At 42.4% G+C, this 23915-nt stretch overlaps 1 protein-coding gene across 14 annotated transcripts in view; it reads right to left on the bottom strand.

Annotated features, from left to right (window-relative positions):
- The window catches only part of TSPOAP1 (TSPO associated protein 1), a 253855-nt gene that overhangs the window by 36096 nt on the left and 193844 nt on the right, over positions 1-23915 (bottom strand). For 12 of the 14 annotated variants that reach the window (XM_083172017.1, XM_083172022.1, XM_083172018.1 and 9 more), the window contains 6 exons: positions 22684-23292; positions 14964-15233; positions 9452-9634; positions 5219-6292; positions 4232-4331; positions 2835-3010 (listed from right to left, as the gene is read on the bottom strand). In XM_083172017.1, coding sequence (XP_083028143.1) covers positions 2835-3010; positions 4232-4331; positions 5219-6292; positions 9452-9634; positions 14964-15233; positions 22684-23292 — 2412 coding nt within the window. The remainder of the gene's footprint in view (positions 1-2834; positions 3011-4231; positions 4332-5218; positions 6293-9451; positions 9635-14963; positions 15234-22683; positions 23293-23915) is intronic. The other 2 variants (XM_083172019.1, XM_083172029.1) reach the window with 2 other exon arrangements.

A 23915-nucleotide genomic window follows, 5' to 3' on the forward strand; every position in this document is an offset into this window, starting at 1 on the left:
TACGGTTTTTGTGGTGGCTTTATGTCAGCCATACAAGCTTTGTACCACAGTCCAAAAGCAGTGGTCGCCACCAATGGTGTCGTTTCCCAGCCCTTCGGTCTGGGGAATGGCACCAGGCAGGGGTGCCCACTGTCCCCCTTGCTGTATGCCCTTAGCATCGAACCCTTGGCAGCCCACATCAGAAAGAACCAGGATATACAGGGGATCACAGTTCGGGGCTCCCAATATAAAATATCGTTATTTGCAGATGATGTCCTGTTAACGCTGTCTTCCCCACTGACTTCACTCCCAAACCTTCAGGCTGAACTATCACTATACGGTAGCCTCTCAGATCACAAAGTAAATAACTCAAAATCAGAAGCATTAGCATTTCACCTCCCTAACTCCACCAAGGAATTACTAGAGTCAAACTTTAATTACATTTGGCGCCCCCAATCTATAAAGTACCTGGGTGTACAGATAACAAAACACTTTGACCAACTGTTTAAAGCCAATTATGTACCTCTTCTCTGCTCCATCAAAAAAGATCTAGCAACCTGGTCCCCTTTATTTATATCCTGGACAGGCCGGATAAACTCGATTAAGATGAACATCTTACCCCGATTATTATACCTATTTCAAACAATCCCCATAGTGGTCCCTACTTCTTACCTTCGTACGATTCAGTCTTTATGTGGCAAATTTATATGGTCAAACAAATCTCCTAGATTAAACAGATCTTGCCTAGCGAAATCTTCTTCCAATGGTGGACTAGGCCTCCCCATGTTTGAACGTTACTTTCAGGCTACGCAATTGAGCCATGTTGTAGCCTGGCATACTCAGGCGGGAGCCAAGAAATGGGTATCTCTGGAGAGCGAACTAATCGACTATCACTCGGTTTGTTTCCTTCCCTGGCTAACACCGAAATTGAGACCAGCCTCGGTACTGGACACCCCTTGTGTCCACTCTGTGTTAAAAACGTGGGACTATCTAAACAAAAAACTTCATCTGGCACCATATCCCTCCCCTCTCACCCCTCTCTGGCGACACCCGGATTTCCCTTTAGGATGTATGTCACCTTACTCACAACCCTGGATCTCAGCAGGTATCACTCGTCTATCGCACATCTCAGGGGAATTCGCCCCTCAAAACTATAAAGCACTATGTGAGAAATATGACAGTCACCGTCTCAGACACTTTGACTACCTCCAGATATCCAGTTTTGTACAGTCTCTATGCAATTCAACTAAACCCAGATCGCCACTTCCCATTGAACGTTTCTGTATATACAGCCCAGACCGCAGGGGAGCAATCTCCTACCTATACTCCCTGCTGGCAGACAAACCCCCGGCTAAAGAACCTTTCGAGGTAGCTTGGGAAAGGGATTTGGGCGTTGCACTGGAGGAGGAGGAGTGGTCAGAAATAAAAACACTGATAGCAAAATCTTCAATAAACTCGAATCTCAAGGAAAATGCCTTTAAAGTATACACTAGGTGGTACATGGTTCCCACAGTAATACACCGTATTTTCCCTTCTTGCTCTAGTCAGTGCTGGCGGAACTGTGGATCACAGGGTACGTTCATTCACATATGGTGGGATTGCCCCCAGATTAGCTCTTACTGGGATGACATTTATTCTCTTTTAGGAAAAATATGTGATTCCCCGACTCCAAAAAATCCCTTGTCGGCTCTACTTTGCAGACCAGTTGCAGGGACCTCAAACCCTAAAAGCAAACTATGTGGCCATATACTTAACTCTGCCAGATTGCTGATTGCGGCAAACTGGAAACAACCTACCGCCCCTTCCATTCAGGCCGTTATCAACAAGGTCTGGTTTGCAGCTTCCATGGAGTATATCACTGCACTGCTACATGACTCAGTGGGGAAATACAGATCAATTTGGACTCCCTGGTATGTTCATCACCAGAGGCAACTCCCTGGGTAGGAGCGACCACTGGCTCTTGCATGTTGCTCGCTGTTCTGAGAAACTTAATTCTTGTACAGTAGATACCCATTCATTTTCATTTGCAGGGCTAAATGCCCCCTCCCCCCTCTCTTTATTCCCCCTTCCCCCCTCTGTTCTTTCTTTTTCTGTGTTTCCCCAATGCTATTATTTTATTGTTTGTTTGCTGAACTAACATTAAAACAAAAAAAGACAGTGGTACTCAAGGCAGTATATTTTATTTACACGCACTATACCATGTTGTCTGTTTATACCAAATTGTCTGTAAATGCACGGTTCAGATATCTGTCTCATTCAGCTGTATTGTTTGCCACTGCATAAATAAAGAGTTTAAAAAAAAAAAAAATGGTTCATATTAATTGACACTCCACACACTTTTGTGTTTATCAGTCTTTAATACAACTGTATATTTTTTATTTTTTGGGTTTACTTTACTCGAACACTTACCTGTAACCGGTTGTCGATAACAACACGAGAATAACTCCAGTTGGAACCGTGAGAGAAGCCCACTAGAATAAGAATATCAAGTATCCCATTGCGCCACTTTTCTATGTTCCCAATTTCTTGTTATATATATATATGTTTTGTGAAGTTAGGGTGTAACTTCAGGGAACTGTGATTTGAGGCAGCACTGCGCCACGTAATTTCTGTCACCTCGTCGTACACACTGATACAGAACTCACAGGCAGATTTATTAAGCTTGCTGAAGGGATAAAGTGTCTAGGTTTTTATCACCGGCCAATCTGCTCCTACCTGTCATTTCTTAAACCAAGCCTGTAACTTCACAGTTAGGAGCTGATTTGCCGGTGATTAAAACCAGACACTTTATCACCTCACTGAGCTTAATAAATCTGCCCCACAATCAGCAAGACAAAGGTCGTTTTAAAATATACCTGTAAAATTTGTCCTTCTTTGAAGGGAAGTTCTTCCATATAAGCATCAGGGTTAGGCGACATGGACTCTGGATCATAATCAAAAAGGGCCACAAATATTCTTACAGAATCTACTTCTTGGTTCTTGGTTATTTGAGGTGTTAATTCTATCTTCCCATCAACAATTTGTACAGCATCTGTTGAAGAAAAATAGCTCTTTGGTAAGACAAAGACTTGATCATACATTGGCCAGTATTCAATGGCTGGGGGTCGTGGGCGGCAGCGAATCCTGTGTAGGATTCGCTGCCCTTTCGCCTTGGATTCTCCCTGCAGGGAGATTCGCCGGCAGCCGCTCGTCCCCTGTATTCAACGCGTCAGAGGCTCTCAGCCCCTGACGACGAAAATTGACCCCCATGACGAATTGCTCTCCCCTGCTTCTGTGGCTACACTGCCACTGCAGGGGATAGAGCGGAGTCCCGGCCAGGGAGCGCACTAATGCTGCTGGGAGCCCCTGCACAGCCTGACGAGTCCAGCAGCAGCAGCAGACCTCCGGCTCAAGCAGCCCCGGCGCTGACATCTGCTATCACCGTGCTGGGGCTGCCGGAGCCAGAGGTCTGCTACTGCTGGAGCCGTCCCTGTCAGCTAATGTCCCCCGCATATCTCTCCACCCCCGTCCCCTCACCTCACCCCCAGCAAAGCAGCACACGTGTCCCACCTGTGGGGTGTCCGGACAATAGTGGGGGTGAAGAAGGGCTTGCAGGGTGCTGCTGGGGTCGGAGCCGCTGCACTCACTGGTCCCGATCGTGCCTATGTAATGATTGGGACCAGTGTGCAGTGAATATATGAATATTAATGAGCGGCTCCGGCTCCCGGCCCCCTGCTGGCGAATGTGTAACAAAAAAAAATAAAAAAAAATATTGTTTCAAAAAAATATATATATATTAAAAATATATTCATGTGCTGCAAGTATATGAATAAAAATAGCATGCCCTTTCATAGAAAAAAAAATCATTTTTTTAACACCAAAAAAAATATTAAAAACGCTTTAATTTAAAAGATCACATTACAGTTCACCTAAAAAAGATGACGAATGCTAAACGGAGAATCATGGCGAAAATCAATGGAGAAAGCAGTTCTCCATTTGAGCATTGAATACACTGTTGGCGAATTCCACTAAAAACCCCATTGAAAATCACAGGCGAATTGTGGAGAATCATTTACGGCGAATCGGCAGACATTCGCTGTTCATTTGTGGCGAATTGCCTCCATTGAATATGGCTAATTGTTTTTCTTACAGAAAATTCACCGTTAACCCAGCGAATTGCCAGATTCACTGAAAAAACGGCGAATCTGAGGCATTGAATACTGGCCATAATATCCTAATATATGAACAAGAGACTGAAAAAGGAAAAGAATACCTGATTCAGAGTCTGAAGTTAGATGGCTTGTTCTCCTTTTCCTGTCTAATGCTACAAATTCCGTTGGACTGGACACTGATGGGTCTTCATTCCCATCATCCTGCAGATAAAGCAGTAGATTTTGAAATAAAAATCTAGGTATTATTAACTGAATCACAATGTGGTCCAAGCCAAGCAGCGCACACAACTGAAAATGTTTCATGACACTGACGGTACATACAATACTCCTCACAATAATTTACTACAATCGCAGGAAAAAAAAAACATATATGCATTATTTTGATCACAAAAATATATATATGTCTCAGCGGTACTGAAGAATTTCCAGATATATTGATCGGACTTCATAGTGAAATCTTGTTTATTGGGAGCGATTGTTTTCCAGGAGAGGAAGAGTGCACGCAAAATATAATTAGCTGGATCTACTTGTTCATGTAATTATAGATCGATTATTCATAAATTTTCAAAAACATGTAGTGACTACTGTAATAACTACTATTAATATTAGTAGTAGTAAGTGTATTATCCCCTGCAGGCACTGTAAGAATGGAGGATAATACCAGGAGGCAGCATAATATATATTAATTATATTTATAGTCCATGTTGTGCCATTTATAAAAAAAAATAAAAAAGATATGGTACTACAAAGCATGGAAAACTCAGCATATAATAATATTCTCTAGTTAAAGTATTTCATGAAAAGTATATTAAAAAATAAAAAACACTCCAAATTGACATATGCTATGTAAATTATTTGCTGAGGAATACTTTATGCTTAATACATCACTATACAAAGCACTTAATACAAAAGCAGTCAGCAATGAGCAGCGGTGAGTAAGCTCCAGAATGCCGATTTTCAGCTGGTAGATGTCTCAGGCCATGTATAAAGCAAACGAAGACGAGATGGCACTAGCAAAGCTACAGCCACTACGTATGGCATCTAAAAGCCACAGAGGGGTAGGAAACAATTGGGAAATCAAGCATCACCTTTCCAGCACATGCCCATCGAGCTGTCCTCAAAGTTTTTTTACTTGCTGGTCTGCTAACTTGTTCAACACTATTGCAACCATGCTGGGCTCCATGGAACTTTCCAGTGTGGAGTAAAGGCTTGGAGTATGCCGGTTCTACAGCATGCATTTTAATTGGTCTCTTAACCTCCTCTTTTCTTGTGTACTGGATAGGTTCAGAGAAGCTGGAGCTTTCACTCCATCCTTCTCGGTCTGTCTGAGAGCTGTCATCCCATAGATCAACTTTAGTCCGAAAGGCACAGCGAGCTGGGGATAACTCATCCTCCTCCTCTTCCTCCTCTTCGGTATCATATTCTACATCAATTTCTAAATAGTTGGTGGTGAAAGAACTAGGAACTTTTGTTTTAACATTCGTGGGACCAGTGGGCCGATGCCTTTGATGATGTCGAGATTGCTTGGATTTCAACGTTTTACGGCTGAGTGGAGTTGTTTCCTGAGATGTACTGTAGGCTGCCAGCTCTTTCTGGTTATTGAATCTGGAAATGTGAACTCCAGCTTGGTTAGAACTATTGGACAATCGGCTGCATTGCTCCCGGACGTCATTCTGCCTTTTTCGGTTTGGCTCTGGAAAACTGTGGGTTCTATCATTTACGTGGTTGTCTTTCTTTGCATTCCATGTAAGGCTTTCAGAACCAGAGAGCTTCACATAGTCAGGGGGAGAATAAGCAACACAACTTTTTGATTTCTGAGGCCAATCCTGATCAAGGTAGGCACAGTTTTCTCCAACACATTCAGAGTTCCTGCTGTCTGCAGTCATCTCTTTTCCACATGTGTCTGTGGGTGGGTTTTCACAAGCTTCGGCTGTTTTCTGTAGAAAGGCTTCCTGAGCTTTCATGTATTGGTACTTCTGTGTCTCCATGTGATAGTGCAGGGCTTTGGAAATAATGCGTGCGGAATGGTTGTCCTCTTCTTCATCCTCTTCTTCAGTTACCTCTGGTATACTAAATAGTTTCTTACTGCAATGTTTCTGCAGAGGCAGATCCAGAATCCTCTCAAGAATTTCCTCATCGCTGTCTGTCTCACAACAGTCCAACTACAAGTATTTTCAAAGGAATCAAAAACCACAGGAGTATATCAAATGTATTAAGAACAGTATAAAGAGTGAGGTGACATTATCTTGCAAATAAGACAGTTGGATGTATGTAACAATAAAAGAAAATTTCTATAACCGCCACACTGCTTTCTGAAAATATAAAATCTTCCATTATTGGTTATTTTAAAAATAGTCTAGATCTGTTTAGTAAAAATACATCACTTTCCATGATGGAACTGCCCCTAGATGACACATTTTTAATAAGTGATTTGTAGTTAAACCAATACATCACTGGAGATAATGGGGTATATTTAAAACATATCCCTAATCTAACACCCTATGTGGCTTACAAAGAGGATTTATGTTCTTAGCTTGCCAATTCCTTTTCTTTGAATCCATAGTGCACACAGAGAACACTGGGGTATGACCTAGAGAGGAGAGACTCTGGCTACCAAGCATTGGCCGGCCAGCAAGATAGCAAGCCCACGGCAGGAGAAGGAGAGGGAGGACACCAAGATTCATTCAAACATCATCATAGGAAAGGCGTTCAGAGAACCAGTACTATAGGAATTATCTTCTGTTGTGTACCCCTGTGGACTCAAAGATAAAGGATTTAGCCAGGTAAGAACAGAAAACCTATTTTCTTCTTCCATCCAATAGGGGCACAGGAGACATCCTAAAGCTGAATGCTAATAGGTGCGAACAACCCGAAGCTTCATTGAAAACTGTACGCCCAAAGGCTGCGTCTGAAGAAGCAAAGATATCAATCACATAAAAGCAAGAAAATTGTGCTCAGAGGACCATGTGTACAAAGCTGCTCAGAAGCACCATGCTGAGCATCCAAAGAAGTCCACCAACCAGATGGCATGAGCCATCACCACAGTAGGGGCTGCAAAAGCTATGTAACCTGCTATGTCACACTGTCTGTTTATTCCTAATATAGATATATACAGTCAGGTAGATATGTGTCTATGTACACGTAGCCTTCTTTCATGTTAAACAGCCCTTCTATTGGATTCAGTACTGAATCCTGGCGGTTGGGATCCCGGCGTTCAGAATCCCGACGCCGGAATCCCGACAGCCGAAATGCCGACAAGGGGGGGGACGTGGATCGCCCCCCGTTGCGGGCTCGCTGCGCTCGCCACGCAGCGGGCCCGGTGCCTCGCTACGCTCAGCACACAAATTTATTCTCCCTCCAGGGGTGTCGTGGACACCCACGGAGGGAGAATGTGTCGAAATTTTGGCTGTCGAGATTCCGGCGTCGGGATTCTGAACGCCGGGATCCCGACCGCCGGGATTTTAACTGCATCCCCTTCTATTCACGCCATACCATGGTATTACTCGGTAGAACTGCGCTCACTGAATGGGGGTGTAGCGCGCTGCTGTATCTGGGGTCTATTCTCACTTAGTGATTTTAGTATTGGGGGGGGGTTAGATACAGAGCTGCAGGGTGGGGTGGGGGTATTGGTGTCTGTATGTGCTGTGAAGTGGATAGGTGCTGTAAATTGAGTTTTATAACTAAGCATGGAGATACTGAAGCAAACTTGTGGTGTTTAATATTGTTCATTAGCATTAAGATGTAAGACGTTCAGTGGCCTAACTACATTTTTTTGTCCCCCCTGCAGAAAAGTTCCTGGTGCCCCCCACCACCGAGATATATATATATATATAGATAGATATATATAGATATATATAGATATATCTATATATATATTGGCTGAATGTGGGGGTTGTCTGGCTACCCGAGGGTGCTATGCAATGCCCGAGGCTGGGCTGCCAGTGGCTAAGTATAATCTCTGTGCGGGAGGTGGGAACTTGACCTGTCCGCAGCTACAGTGTAATCCCTCATACAGTAACTTCCATACATACCCGCTGCTGCCAAAAGAAGGGGACTTTCGGAGGCTGGCCAGTGCCACACACTGCTTGTAGCGCCGCCCCCACCCACAGCACAACAAATAAAGCAGCAATTGCTATAGGCATCGGGTGATCGGTGGAGCTGGAGGGCGGTGCACAGCAGAGAAAGGCCAGCCCTCCTGGCAGGGTGCCTTTTCCTTATGCTGAGCCTGTTCAAGATTGCTGCAGTCATGTAAAGTAAGGTGGACGGGAGTTGGGAGGAGGCGGAAAGTGAGGCAGGGATTTGTTAGACATGTCTGACATGCCGCTGTCATGGTTGTCAGTGCGCCGGGCCCGGGGCGGGTGCCGGTGCCAGGCGCCCACACAGACCCCGCTGCCACTTGCTCCCCCAAGTGGCAGCGGGTGCTGCCTTACACAAGCTACGCCACTGAGTGGTGCACAAATGATCACAACACCCTCCCTCTACACTGGTCACAATGCCAATGTGTCTGATGGTTAGTGTATGAGCGGCTACTTAGAGGAAGTTAGAGTGGCATTGCCAGCGATCTCCCTACCAGGGTGAATCTTTTTTGGTGCCATGTGTGACGTCCCATATCGGCTCTGGCTTCCGGGTACAGCAAATAGGGGGAAAACATAACCCCCCCCTCAAAAAAAAGGTGCCTGCTCCTGCCGGCACCAAAAACTTAACCAGGTTGACTGGTGGCAGGGTTTAGTGTAGAGGGAGTCTGGAGTTGCTAAAAAACAAACAAAAAACATTTGATTCCCAGACTCTCCTCTCCCGTCTATAGTGCAGTGTTCCCAGTGCCCCCTAGTGGATTGAAGAAGAAATATAAATTCTGAATATTCAAATAAATTGTTATGTTAAAGCAAAGCTAATTCTCTCTTGCCTAAAGAAAACGGATACAGAAGTATAATTACATATACACAAGGTATATATAATCCAAACTAAAAGAGTACAGTGTTATTTTTAATATAATATTTTCCCATGCCTATTTTATTATCATTAACCCTTTGAGTGCCAATGTTGCTGTGATAGATGTGCAAAATATCCACTAACAATGCCAGCCTAGCTCAAAGCAACTTTTTTGCTATGATTGCAATATTTAACCAAACTTTTATGAATTGACTTCAGAACATTTGCCGGCAATAACTAAAGTGATTCATATTCCTGAACTATGGCTCTGGCATTTTTAGCTGATCTTTTGCACATCTCTCACAGCAAAGTTGTCACTCAAAAGGTTAAGACCCATATCCACTCCCATTATCTTTAGTATGAAAAAAACACACAAAAACTGCATAACCTACCTTCCCTTTACTGTCTGCCCTTTTCTTTGCAGAGGGATGACCCAACTTTTTGACACTGGGATTAGCAGTGGGATAGTCTTCCTCATCCTCTTCTTCCTCCAGGATGTCAGAGAGGTTAGAACTACGACTATGATCCATAGGAGTGACACTTGTATGTGTGTCTGACAGCGATTCACCAGCCATCTGATTTAAATAAAGCAAAAAATTAAATCAGAACTATATCACATTTACTAGAAATGGTAACAACTATTTCAGGAACTGAAAAATAAATATTTAAAGTTAATAATTATTATTTTTTTGAATCTTTAAGAAATGACAACCCATACGAGCTTGTGAAACATTAATGGAGTAAGCCGGTCTGTATTCGTAACAAAATAAACACAAAATCTTTATAAATATTTCATCATAGAAAGATATCAGATAAACACTGGATTACTCTGCAACATCCTCCCTTTCAATAAATGTTTGAATATACCCTTATGGTTTGTGATTTGCGAGTGGATGCCGATTAGTGATCCATTCTGGGTGGCAGCTTACTCCTTACAGTCCACTGCGAACTCTCACATTAGTGATCAAGTCTGAATCAGGTCTTTTGATCAGGTGTAGCAGAAACTGAAAGGGTTGTAGAGCCCATTGGCAACGTAAACACTCCCAGATCTGGACTCTTAGATGTAGGTCGATAACAGAGCAGGAAAGATAACGCTCCCCGCTCTGGATAAAATGTTTTACCAGGCAGAGGGACCCATAGCCGCCCAGAGTTCCAGATTGGTAATGAGAAGTCAGCTCTCCTGAGTCGTCTGTTGACACATTACTGCCCCCCCCCCCCCCCCTGAATATATACACCCCAGGATCAGCAGTGAGCATGACCCAGTTCTGAATCCAAAAAGGGGCCTTGTTCAGGTGGCACTAGTGGGGCCACCACAAGAGGGAGTGATGCACCTCCTGAGTAAGAATGATCATCTGGCCCTTCAGATGCAAAGTGGAGGATTGTTTCCACTGAGCTAGGATATCCAATTGCTAGGATCTCCAAAGGAGGCAAAATGAAAATGGGCATACAGCAGTCCACCATCTGGAAAGGTGGAGACAAGAGGCCAGGATATGCATGCAAAAGTGTTTTGATACTAGAATTAAACTGCAAAATGTACAAATTTTGCCATAACGTACTGGAGTTTGTCCTTGGTGAGTAACATCAGGTGGACTCTGGAGTTCAGCAAGGCTCCCAAACGTAGCATCTCCTGAGACAGATTGATGATCCACCCATGACACTAAAGAGCCACAGTGAAAAAGGATATTGTTCTGTAGAACCACACATGACTGGGCTAGTAGAAAAAGGTCATCCAGTAAAGGTAGACTCAGATCCCCATGTAAATGAAATGTGCTGCTATGACTGTGAAAATGCAAGGAGCCATGGAAAGACCAAATGGCAATGCCTAAAACTGGAGGTGGTCCTCCCATTCCATGAACCTGAGGAAGTACTTGTGGATATCACAGATGGAATATGCAAGTAGGCATTAGGGTACATCTAACGGGGCCATGTGGTTACCTGGTACTAGAACCAGAAATATGGATCAAACCGACTCAATGTGACATTTCCTTAATCCAAGGATACCTGTTGAGCAACTAAAGGTTGAGGATAGGGTGGAATTAGCAGTCTGGCTCTGGTACCCCTCTGGTAGACTGTGGAACTGGGATGTTTACCTGGACAGCCAAAAGTGAGAGTGAGCTCCTGCTTTTTGTGGATTCACTAGAGGCCCTATGAAATAAAAATGGAATGGACGATGTTCCAGAAGGTTAGACCATAGCCCTGGCAAACTACGCATCTAACCAAGGCATGCGCCATTGTCACCATCCACGCAGCAGAAAAAAGCAGAACGCAGCCTCTCAATAGGTGTTCTCTGGGTGTAGATCAATCCCATCATGCAGCAGGCTTGTTTGTGGGTTTGGTAGATGGAATTTGAGTAGACCAGGCTTATTTACTTCTGGATTTGGTGTTCTTAGTGGAAGGGACCTGGAATCTGGTTAGATTGACCCTTGGCTTTGCCCTGTTGACGAAAGGATCAAAAATGAGAAGATCATGATCTGGGAGGAACCGCAGGTCTTAGTCCAGGATCTTAAGGACTATACCATTGCTATGACCTTGTCCAGCCCTGACATGAAAAGAAACTCCCCTGAAAAAGAGAGCTTCAAAGGCCTTTTTGGAGTCTGTATTGGTGCCCCAGGTACAAAGCCAAAGGGCTTTCTTGGCCATTACTGCAAAAACAGACACCTTAAAGGATAGGATGCCTGTGTGTCAGTGGCCACCTCCCCAAGATTAGCGCCTGTTTCACGGATATGTTCCACGATAAAAAACAACAGCGTTCTGTGTGTACCAGACCAGAGACCCTCTTCCAAGAAACCTGCCTAAAGTCTGATGACCTCAGAAACAAAAGCGGATGCAAGGGCTGTGCAAACTATTGCCTCAGGGTTGGAATAAATTCCCTCAAAGAAATTCTTCAGTTTCCTATACGTCAAATCTTTAAGGGAAGCCTTGTTAGACATAGGAAGGGTAGTAGATTTCACCAGCCTAACAATGTATACATTCACCAGAGGAGGGGAATCCAATTTGGCCCTTATCACAGCTCGAAGTGGATAAAACATGGAAATACTTTTAAGTTACTAAACACTTGTTAGGGAAAGCACATGTCTCCACGAGGAGGTCTTCAAGCTGAGCAAAAGGGGAACAGAGATGTCGCTTTTTTTCTGACCTTTAAATACAAGGCATCTGACTTACAGGTCTGGTCAGAGTCTCTAATCAAAAGTATTGAGTTAACCACCTTGGTCAGGGCTTCAACATCTACCTGTGGTTGGAATCCTCTGGGAGAGAAGAGGTTTCTACATCAAATGATTTGGAGACATTTATGCTCATGATTCGAAGAAACATCTGAGTCATAACCAGAACAGGGTGTAAAGCTGTCCTGTCTCAAAGATTTGAGCTTGGACAGGAGATCTTAGTCTAGTATCTGATGGAGTGAAACAATAACTTGTACTAAACCCTGCACTGACCTAGTGAAAATTTGAACCCAGGGTGGTTCTACAGCAGAGGGTTGTGACACTCCATGAGCAGGTAGAATATCGGCCCAATGACCCACACAACAGTAGGGACCAGCAGGGGTAGGGGAATAGTCTTGGGGTTAGCAGTCCTACCCCATCTGGTTTCACCACAGTGCAGTCGCTGCAACCTAGGTAGTGGCTGTTACCATAAAACTGCCCAGGTGATCTAATGGGTTTGTGGAGATAACCTGGCCTCCACTGGCGCCAATGGCCACCAACACCAATGGTGACAGCCATGAAGTGTGCGGCTTCCTGCTGAATCACTGGCCGTGTGTTGGATCCTGGGATGTTTACCTGGGACCCCATGGTGGAGGCACCACAAATGATGACCCACTGCCTGTTCAGTACTGCAAAAATAAAGAAAATTAAAGAAATACAACAAAATAAGGAAAAGAAGAGGGGCTGGTTAAAGAAGCCCCACTGTATCTACTTCTTGGGCACCACGATAAAAACTGGTCCTCTAGACTGGGGGTGGGATATAGGGGGGAGAGGGAGCCTAGGCTGCTGGGTAAAGGAGATTAACTGGTTGATGCCTAACCTCCATCTCACTATTCTACCCAGTGTGAATGTCAGTATCTTCCATGGATGTTACATATTGGTGTCATAGTGTTTGGCACTAAAGCTGAAGTTCAATTGTAGGGTAATGAGTTCAAGTGTCCGATATAAATGATTTAACATGCTCTGTAAAGCACTGTATAATATGGTAACACTAAATGAAGCAATCAATTCTGTACATATAATCCATATTCGGCTATCATTGAAGAATAACAGGCACACTTTAAGCATAACATATCCTTAAGCTGTGTACACACATTGCAATTCTGGCTATTGATTTTGACTACATAGTCAAAATTTTATAGAAAGTTAGTCAGAATCACACAGTATTCCGCCACATTCGATGCTGATGCGTGCCCCCATTTAACAATATCGATTAGAAAAATTTACTATACAGGCAAGTCTATTTCACCTATCTCACCTGTACAGTAGAGTGTAGTTGGCCTAGGTCCAAATTGCAAGATAGTCTAACGCTGCCTCCATGCTGAGCGACGGGCTTAAGCACAATCGCTTATTCATTGCGCGTCACTAGCGATGCTGTGTACTGAGCGATGGTGCCGAGTGGGGTTTTGCCTATTGTTTATTGTCAGAAGCCCACGATCTAGCAAGAAAGACAGTGCAAGCACTGTCTTTCCCTGTGGGCATCCCACGCATCACCATCGCTGCAGGACATACACGCGGAGCAATTCGTGCTCAATTTCTAAACAATCTAGTTAGATCACTTAGAAATGGGGCTGAAATGGCCCAGAGTGTATGCCCCTTAAATGTAAAGTACATCTTAAGTGCAGTTAGCTAAAATCCAATAGCCAAAATTAAATAGCCAAAAATCATCCATGAGCCAGAATTGAACCATATGTACACACCATTAAAACAATGTGATCTCAATAACATATTTGGTACTTGTTTCCTAGCACGGCCACAATCGCGGGCATCGGGTGTAATTTTTAGTGGTCTGCGACGCGACCGACGCGATGCCCCCGATTTCCCATTGAAATGCATTGAAAAAAGTCAAAATCGCGTCGGTCGCGTCGCAGGCGGCTAAAAAAGGCTTAAATGGTCCAGACGCGATGCCCCCGATTTCCCATAGGAAACAATGCTAAATGCCTCAATTTACCCGCGATGCCCCCAATTTCCCATAGGAAACAATGTTAAATGCCTCAATTTACCCAAATCATCATAGGGAACAATGGTAAATGGGCCAGAAACCCCCCAAAACACCCCTGAACAGTGAAATGTCCCCCCCAAAAGTAGTTTACGCCACCCCACGATCAACGTGAACCCGAAGCGTGGAGAGCGCAGCGAGCCCGCGAGGGGCGGCGGTACGCGTCCTCCGACCTTTTCATACTCCCACTATCCACGTTGGCGTGGAGTTGACAATAGAATAGTGTGGCGAGCGCAGCGAGCCACCGAGCCCGAAGCGTGGCGAGCGCAGCGAGGTAAACGCGTCCCTTCGCGGGCTTCACAGGTATCCGCGTCCGCTCGCCACACTATTCTATTCTCAACTCCACGCCGACGTGGATAGTGGGGGTATGAAAAGGTCGGAGGACGCGTACCGCTGCGCTCGCCACGCTTCGGGTTCACGTTGATCGTGGGGTGGCGTTAACTACTTTTCACTGTTCAGGGGTGTTTTGGGGGGTTTCTGACCCATTTACCATTGTTCCCTATGATGATTTGGGTAAATTGAGGCATTTAACATTGTATCCTATGGGAAATCGGGGGGCATCGCGGGTAAATCGAGGCATTTAACATTGTTTCCTATGGGAAATCGCGATGCCCCCGATTTTTACTAACGATGCCCACGATCATGATCGGTGTGGCCGTGCTAGGAAACAAGTACCACATATTTTAGTGTTTTTTTGGCACTAACCTCAGAATCATATTTGAAATCAGTTTCACTTAGCTCCATGTCCTCTTTACAGTCTACTTCAAGAAAATCATTAATGGAGATTACCCGATTGCTCAAGTTACAGCTGGAGATGGCTGTATCTTCTGAGACTCCTGTCTCTGGGCTTGAGCAGTCATCTTTGGCAGTTGTGTTTAATTCTGTAGTGTTCTCCTTGCTCCAAGGTGAACCCAAAGACAGGCCACTGGCAAGGGCTTGGTCACCGATTTCAGGTTCGTTGGTGTTTGAACATTTCTTCAACAAAGACAGACCATAAATGTTTTATAATAATTAACTTTTAAATATAAAGAAAAGCATAGTTTCCATGAAAAATGAAATGACTAATTTCTGTTCTTTGTAGAAAAACAACTGGTGCCTTTGCTTTCATTATACAGCCCATTCTTTCCTCAACTGAAAGCGGTATTTGATTCCCTTTATAGTGTCATACATTTTCTGCAAAGTGTAACTTGTCTTCATCCTCCCTCAATATAAATGATGAAATATTGGGAGAACATAAAGAGGAGATCTAAGAGGTTTACAATTGTTGCTATACTGTCTTAGACAACCACTTTGTAGAATGGTAAATCTGACAGAACAAAGCACCATTATCTTATGGGACTGTGCAGTATCACTCATCTGTTAGAGTGGGGGTTCATTATAAAAAAAAGAAAATACAATAGACTGCGCTAATTAATATAAGAAAGGTGTTAAAGAAATGCTAGTAACCTGGAGATTGAACATGATTTAATGAAAAATATCAATAAAGATATATATAGCAGCTCAGGTTAAAATCAACAATTTTACATACATTGTGCACATATAAAAATAGGATAAAAAAATATTTGGAATGAAAAAATGAAAAAATGGGGGAAATTTAAAATTCTTAAAGTGACTGAAAATTGTGTCCATACGGTACCGTATATTTTGGAAAGAGTCCCGCTGGATGGGGGGCAAGGATTGTTAAGCCCACTTGGATCCGTTCCTATTTTGCCTCAAATGTAAACGACCTGGAAGGCAGGGGGAGGGATAGGCAGCTTGATGTTTAGGGAGTAGGTGGAACTCCTGCTGTTCCTCAGATGCCAGGGGAATAACCTGGTTGTGAATGGTCTCCCCAAATAGATGCCAAGGTAAGGTCTGGAGGCTGGTCCGGTCTCTCAGGTGGTAAAAGCTTTGTGGTCTTGTGGTAAAAATCAGTCACTTTAAAGGTTCACCAACGCGTTTCGCTCTATGGTAGAGCTTTTTCAAGGTGTGTGCATGGCTGCATTCAGAGGGTTTAAATACCCTTCTCTGTTTATGAGGGGGCGGTTACTTGGCAAAAACAATTAATCAATTAACAACAACACATATAAAAATATACATACCTAATATTACCTATCGTGAGCAGGAGACAGGAGTATTCATATAGGATGTAAATTAGTGGAAAACGAGTTATATAAATGCGTTTTTATCCTTCAGAAAGGATCTTATCATAGTTTTCATTACACTATCGTTTCCGGATGTCCGGGAGTGACGTGCTTCCGGTATTTGGAACGCACGTCACTTCCGGTATCCATAGCGCTGGACCGCAAGCGAGTGAGTCCAGCGGTCAGCTGGGTGGGAGTGTCCGGCTTATTGATGTGGGGCGCGCTTCCGGAAATACGGAGCGTGTCTTCTAATACACATTTGCCATCCCCACATTTGTTATGGATAATCTCGGCGGCCATCTTTGAGAATTTGGATAGTGTCGTGAGTTCATACAAGATCGGCCATGTTTCTGGTTTGAGAAGGGGGATTTCACCATTTGTATATGGGATCGCTTTATTTAAGGTGACTTAAATGGCGGCGGCCATTTTGTTGGTTAGACACAGTATTTATACTCATTCTGACCGTATTAAACATTGCTAAACTATAATAAATAATAAATAATAAACAATAATAAATAATAAAGAGATATGTACAAAGTAATGATAAATAATATACAATGAATACATGATACAATACAATGAATACATAATAAAATGATGAATTAAAATAGCGATATTCATATGGGTAACAATGATGCATGTGATATGCCTATCACAATAAGTATTTCCAAAACATCGTGAACAATACTTTAGATAGTCTGAAAAGATTGTCAACAAAGCATATTAACCCACATTCCTCAGATAGTTCTTTTATTGCATTTTCAAAAATTCTTCAAAAAAGATTAGACCTAGGAAGGATGATAAGGATTTATGGGAAAAACTTTATAAAACGGAATTTAGTTCTACAGCTTCATTTAACCCTTCAGGGAAGATGGTTTGTAGGCGGAACATCCAATAGATTTCTTGTCTGCAGAGTTGACCAAAGCGGTCTCCTCCTCTTGTGGTCTTTTTAATATGTTCTAAGCCCATTAATTTTAATCCCATTGGGTTTCCTGAGTGGGCTTCATGAAAATGTCTGGAAATGCTGTGGGTAAGGACATGTTTCAGGATGTTTCGTCGGTGTTCAAGGAAGCGTGTCTTAATTTTTCTAGTGGTGCGACCCACATATTTAAGGTGACATGGACAGCTGAGCACGTATATCAGATAATCAGAGTTACAATTTAAAAATGTCTCTGCAATAATTGTGTTCCCTTCTTTATCCTTAATTGGGTAATCAGTTTTAGTTAGTACATATGCACAAGTTGTGCATCTGCTAGACCCACATTTAAAAAAAACCTTGGGTTTGGGGTTCAGCCAAGTGGAAGTTATAGGTGATTGTGGCTGTGTCACAATAGGTTTTAACATGCTAGGTGCTAGAAGATTTTTAAGTGTTCTGTTTTTTTTGAACACGAAGAGAGGTTTACTGGGGATGACTTCGGCTAGAAGATTGTCCTGTTTTAAAATGTTATAATTCTTCCAGACTATTTGTTTGATCTGACTAGAGTGGCTATTATATTTAGAGATTGTTTTTCTCTTTGGATGTTCCAATCTGTCTAATTTTTTGGTTATTTGATTGGTCTAATAGGGTTTCTCTATTTAGAATAATGACCTCTTCGTAGGCTTTTTTCAAGAGATGGGAGGGATACCCTCTCTGCTCAAATGATTCAATCATTTCTGAGGCTTGTTTTTCAAACACTTCTTTGTTAGTGCAATTCCTAAAAAGTCTCAATAGTTGCCCCTTGGGTATGCCCTTTTTCCAGGGCTGGTGGTGTGCACTTTTATAATGTAGGTAGGCATTTGAGCCTACCTCTTTAGTGAAGTTTGAGGTCAAACGCTCAAATGCCTACCTACATTATAAAAGTGCACACCACCAGCCCTGGAAAAAGGGCATACCCAAGGGGCAACTATTGAGACTTTTTAGGAATTGCACTAACAAAGAAGTGTTTGAAAAACAAGCCTCAGAAATGATTGAATCATTTGAGCAGAGAGGGTATCCCTCCCATCTCTTGAAAAAAGCCTACGAAGAGGTCATTATTCTAAATAGAGAAACCCTATTAGACCAATCAAATAACCAAAAAATTAGACAGATTGGAACATCCAAAGAGAAAAACAATCTAGATGTTACCTTCATCTCTAAATATAATAGCCACTCTAGTCAGATCAAACAAATAGTCTGGAAGAATTATAACATTTTAAAACAGGACAATCTTCTAGCCGAAGTCATCCCCAGTAAACCTCTCTTCGTGTTCAAAAAAAACAGAACACTTAAAAATCTTCTAGCACCTAGCATGTTAAAACCTATTGTGACACAGCCACAATCACCTATAACTTCCACTTGGCTGAACCCCAAACCCAAGGGTTTTTTTAAATGTGGGTCTAGCAGATGCACAACTTGTGCATATGTACTAACTAAAACTGATTACCCAATTAAGGATAAAGAAGGGAACACAATTATTGCAGAGACATTTTTAAATTGTAACTCTGATTATCTGATATACGTGCTCAGCTGTCCATGTCACCTTAAATATGTGGGTCGCACCACTAGAAAAATTAAGACACGCTTCCTTGAACACCGACGAAACATCCTGAAACATGTCCTTACCCACAGCATTTCCAGACATTTTCATGAAGCCCACTCAGGAAACCCAATGGGATTAAAATTAATGGGCTTAGAACATATTAAAAAGACCACAAGAGGAGGAGACCGCTTTGGTCAACTCTGCAGACAAGAAATCTATTGGATGTTCCGCCTACAAACCATCTTCCCTGAAGGGTTAAATGAAGCTGTAGAACTAAATTCCGTTTTATAAAGTTTTTCCCATAAATCCTTATCATCCTTCCTAGGTCTAATCTTTTTTGAAGAATTTTTGAAAATGCAATAAAAGAACTATCTGAGGAATGTGGGTTAATATGCTTTGTTGACAATCTTTTCAGACTATCTAAAGTATTGTTCACGATGTTTTGGAAATACTTATTGTGATAGGCATATCACATGCATCATTGTTACCCATATGAATATCGCTATTTTAATTCATCATTTTATTATGTATTCATTGTATTGTATCATGTATTCATTGTATATTATTTATCATTACTTTGTACATATCTCTTTATTATTTATTATTGTTTATTATTTATTATTTATTATAGTTTAGCAATGTTTAATACGGTCAGAATGAGTATAAATACTGTGTCTAACCAACAAAATGGCCGCCGCCATTTAAGTCACCTTAAATAAAGCGATCCCATATACAAATGGTGAAATCCCCCTTCTCAAACCAGAAACATGGCCGATCTTGTATGAACTCACGACACTATCCAAATTCTCAAAGATGGCCGCCGAGATTATCCATAACAAATGTGGGGATGGCAAATGTGTATTAGAAGACACGCTCCGTATTTCCGGAAGCGCGCCCCACATCAATAAGCCGGACACTCCCACCCAGCTGACCGCTGGACTCACTCGCTTGCGGTCCAGCGCTATGGATACCGGAAGTGACGTGCGTTCCAAATACCGGAAGCACGTCACTCCCGGACATCCGGAAACGATAGTGTAATGAAAACTATGATAAGATCCTTTCTGAAGGATAAAAACGCATTTATATAACTCGTTTTCCACTAATTTACATCCTATATGAATACTCCTGTCTCCTGCTCACGATAGGTAATATTAGGTATGTATATTTTTATATGTGTTGTTGTTAATTGATTAATTGTTTTTGCCAAGTAACCGCCCCCTCATAAACAGAGAAGGGTATTTAAACCCTCTGAATGCAGCCATGCACACACCTTGAAAAAGCTCTACCATAGAGCGAAACGCGTTGGTGAACCTTTAAAGTGACTGATTTTTACCACAAGACCACAAAGCTTTTACCACCTGAGAGACCGGACCAGCCTCCAGACCTTACCTTGGCATCTATTTGGGGAGACCATTCACAACCAGGTTATTCCCCTGGCATCTGAGGAACAGCAGGAGTTCCACCTACTCCCTAAACATCAAGCTGCCTATCCCTCCCCCTGCCTTCCAGGTCGTTTACATTTGAGGCAAAATAGGAACGGATCCAAGTGGGCTTAACAATCCTTGCCCCCCATCCAGCGGGACTCTTTCCAAAATATACGGTACCGTATGGACACAATTTTCAGTCACTTTAAGAATTTTAAATTTCCCCCATTTTTTCATTTTTTCATTCCAAATATTTTTTTATCCTATTTTTATATGTGCACAATGTATGTAAAATTGTTGATTTTAACCTGAGCTGCTATATATATCTTTATTGATATTTTTCATTAAATCATGTTCAATCTCCAGGTTACTAGCATTTCTTTAACACCTTTCTTATATTAATTAGCGCAGTCTATTGTATTTTCTTTTTTGTATCTTCTTGCAGGGGAGTGACAACCCCCTTTTTTTGGTACTGCAGCTTGTATTTTTGCAAACCAGGTCTAGCTAATTGCGCCCCTACCTGATATCTTCTTGTTATCAGCTCCTTTTCTACCTCAGGGTTCATTATAAAGTCTAATCTGTATTTATTGTGATCTTATGGCCCTTAAATGTAGCAAAAGAAGGTAATTTGTGACCTTGGCCTGAGCAGTTTCCATGAATTAAGGGGGAGTGAAACCATGTTTGAATCAATTCATTTCAAGATGGGGCAGTTGTAGAGATAAAATAAGATTAGACCGTGCCAAAGAGAAGATTTAATAGGGAAAATAGTAACAAGCTTCAAAAAGTGATAAAATGGAGAGAGCGATAAACAGGCAGCCAATCAGCTTCAACCTGCCATGTTACAGGCTGGGTTTAAAATACAGGTAGGAGCTGATTGGCTGGTTGTTTATCACTATCTCCACTTTATCACTTTTAGAAGCTTGATATATCTAGCCACTATTCTGTGTGTCCAACTGCCTTTCCACATGTATGTCTCAAAAATACCTCAAATATGATAGATCCATACTGAAAACCAACCTTTTTCTCTAGCTAAAACAGCTAATCCTCTTATAGTTTCCCTTGTTGTAGCAACATCGTGCTCTTCTCTGTTCCTTATGTCCACTGCCTTGGCGTCATCACTGACTCGGCCTTCTGCTCCACTACACACATTTAGTCCTTGTTGTGGGGGTTTGTCTCACTCATAATAAAAATGTATCACACACGCAAACAGTCAACAAAACCCTGTTCTACCGTCTCATCTCCTGACTACGGAAATCTCCTCCTATCTGACTTCTAACACAGCAGTGAGGTTTACTTGTTTAAAAGACAAAATATAATAAAGCAGAAAGGGTTGGGGTTCAGATTCCAAATATATGTATGCAGTGGTCGAAGTGGAAATTTTGAAGTGGGGGTATGGAAAAGTAAAGAGTGAATATAGTGCGCACCTTCGGACACCCCCCTGTCCATCAACTTCCCCTGCCAGACTGCCCCGTTGTACAGGGGTATTACAAAAGCACAATATGCGCTGCTGAGTGATCAGAGAGCATCCTGAGGGGGATCCTGAGGGGGAGCTAGGTTTTCAGAGGGACCTCAACCTCGGTGGATTGAGGTCCCTCTGAAATTTTTAGAGGAGACACCCCATATAAGTCAGACCTGATACAGCTCAGAGGTGATTGTGATTCTATACACAGCACCCCGTTTTTGTGTGTCAGTGGCAGCACAATATTTGTGAGATTTTGAGCACATGAGAGTAACTAGAGGTCTGCTGACCCAGTTCCTCTTGGCACCTAGCTCTGTTAGCAGGTTGAGACTCTACGGATTGTAGATCCACCACACAAAACTGGCTAGCCACACACTGTACAATCATCACACGTCATAACAGATTAATTTCAGCAACACCTGCCTGCCACCTTTGTTTTAAAATGCGTTACCCCACCTTTGTACGTTTTATGTCTTTTAACACTTTCGCAGCCTTTTAAAATATATTAATAAAGGTTATATTTTATCTTTTGTTTGGTGCACCCAAAATAGGACACTTTCCTCTTTCTCTCTGTGTGCTCTCAATTACAGTGTCCAGTGGTAGCACACCCCTGTCTATACGATTCGTAAACACATTGTAAACATATTGAATACCACCTCAGGGGTCCACCCATATGTAAGTCTTGTGCGACTGACCAAAACCCCCCGTCTCTCTGCACTTAAAACAAGACATCTGTGAAACCTTACATTGCCTAAGTAAAAATCACATTGGCAAATATTTTTCACTTGAAATAAAAAAAAACAAAAAACTGTTTGCATGCTTTATCAGATTGCCTGTCAATAGTTGCACCATGTATGCCACAAACACTACCATCCTATATTTGCAATATTGCTTTTAATCTTTAAAATAGAGAACACTTACTTGGCTGTCATCTTGAGGTTCTTTCGCCCGTGTTTCCAACAAAATTTCGGATCTTTCCATGCTGTCATAAACTGTCCTGGCTAGAATTGGGAGTTTGACAGGTTCAGGTATAGAAGAGTGGACACCATCCTGTGTACCTTGGCATGACACTTGTACCCCCGAAGGCTCTGAACTGGAAGATCCTTGGCAGTAACTGGAGGAAGCACTAAGTGGTGAGATCAGTAGATGTGGTAAGGTCCGCACAGTCTCTGTGGAGGCACCTGTGCTACAACTCACATGGCTGGAAATATTGGCCTGGGAAGTCGATGCTGGTGGACTCTGAACTGAGCAGGGAGAAGATGAAGTAAGAGGCATGGAAGGAACCTTCTCTGAATGAGAGCACGGGTTCTGAACTGCTGCTAGAGGGATTGTGTCAGAAACTTTATGTGATAAGGAAGGACTATCAGGGATTTTAAACAAGGCAGAAGGTATTTGAGCTGGCACTGAGTCCACAGATTCCCCATTGGGAGACATAGTTCTAACAGATATTTCCCGTGACTCTTGCAGCAGTTGCAAGTGAGACATGCCGACCAGTACACTGCCAGCTGTGGGAGAATTAATTTCAAGTACCTGAAAGAGAAGGAAAATGTGAAGAAACAAAATTGTTATCTTGAATGAACATGCAGGCAGAGGCAATCATTCCTTAGACTGACTTTGGGTCTCTGTTCAATAACTCCAATGCTTTATGGGTGTAGCTAAAGACAAGCTCTGGTGAAGACCAATTCCTTATAATAAAATTTGTAAAAGATTCGAAGATCTAACTTTGATGCAAGTTATGTAGTGCACCTCCAGTTTGCGTGCAAAGTGGTATGTTACTCCCCAATGCTTCATTTGATCTGATAAGCAAATACATTTATCAAATAATAATAAGTCTTAATTATTTTTCATAGTGAGTCTCAATAATCCACATTGGAATTGAGCAGTCGTATATTACACAGCCAGTTGATTCACATTAATTCATAATGAATGGATAGGTATATGAGACAGGAATATAATCATCAAGAATGTATTAACCTTTTGAGTGCCCAAATTGCTGTGAGAGATCCTCAAAATATCTGCTTAAAATGCCAGCGTCACTCACAGCGGCTGTTCTTTTTTCAATGCAATATGTAACTAAATGTCAACTAAATGACTTGGCTGTATTTGTATTTATTTATACTAAAAGAACAGTCACTGAGCAACGCTGGCATTTT

Source organism: Crinia signifera, chromosome 2, assembly GCF_055691185.1.
Source record: "Crinia signifera chromosome 2, ASM5569118v1, whole genome shotgun sequence".
In the NCBI taxonomy this organism is placed as follows: Eukaryota; Metazoa; Chordata; class Amphibia; order Anura; family Myobatrachidae; genus Crinia; species Crinia signifera.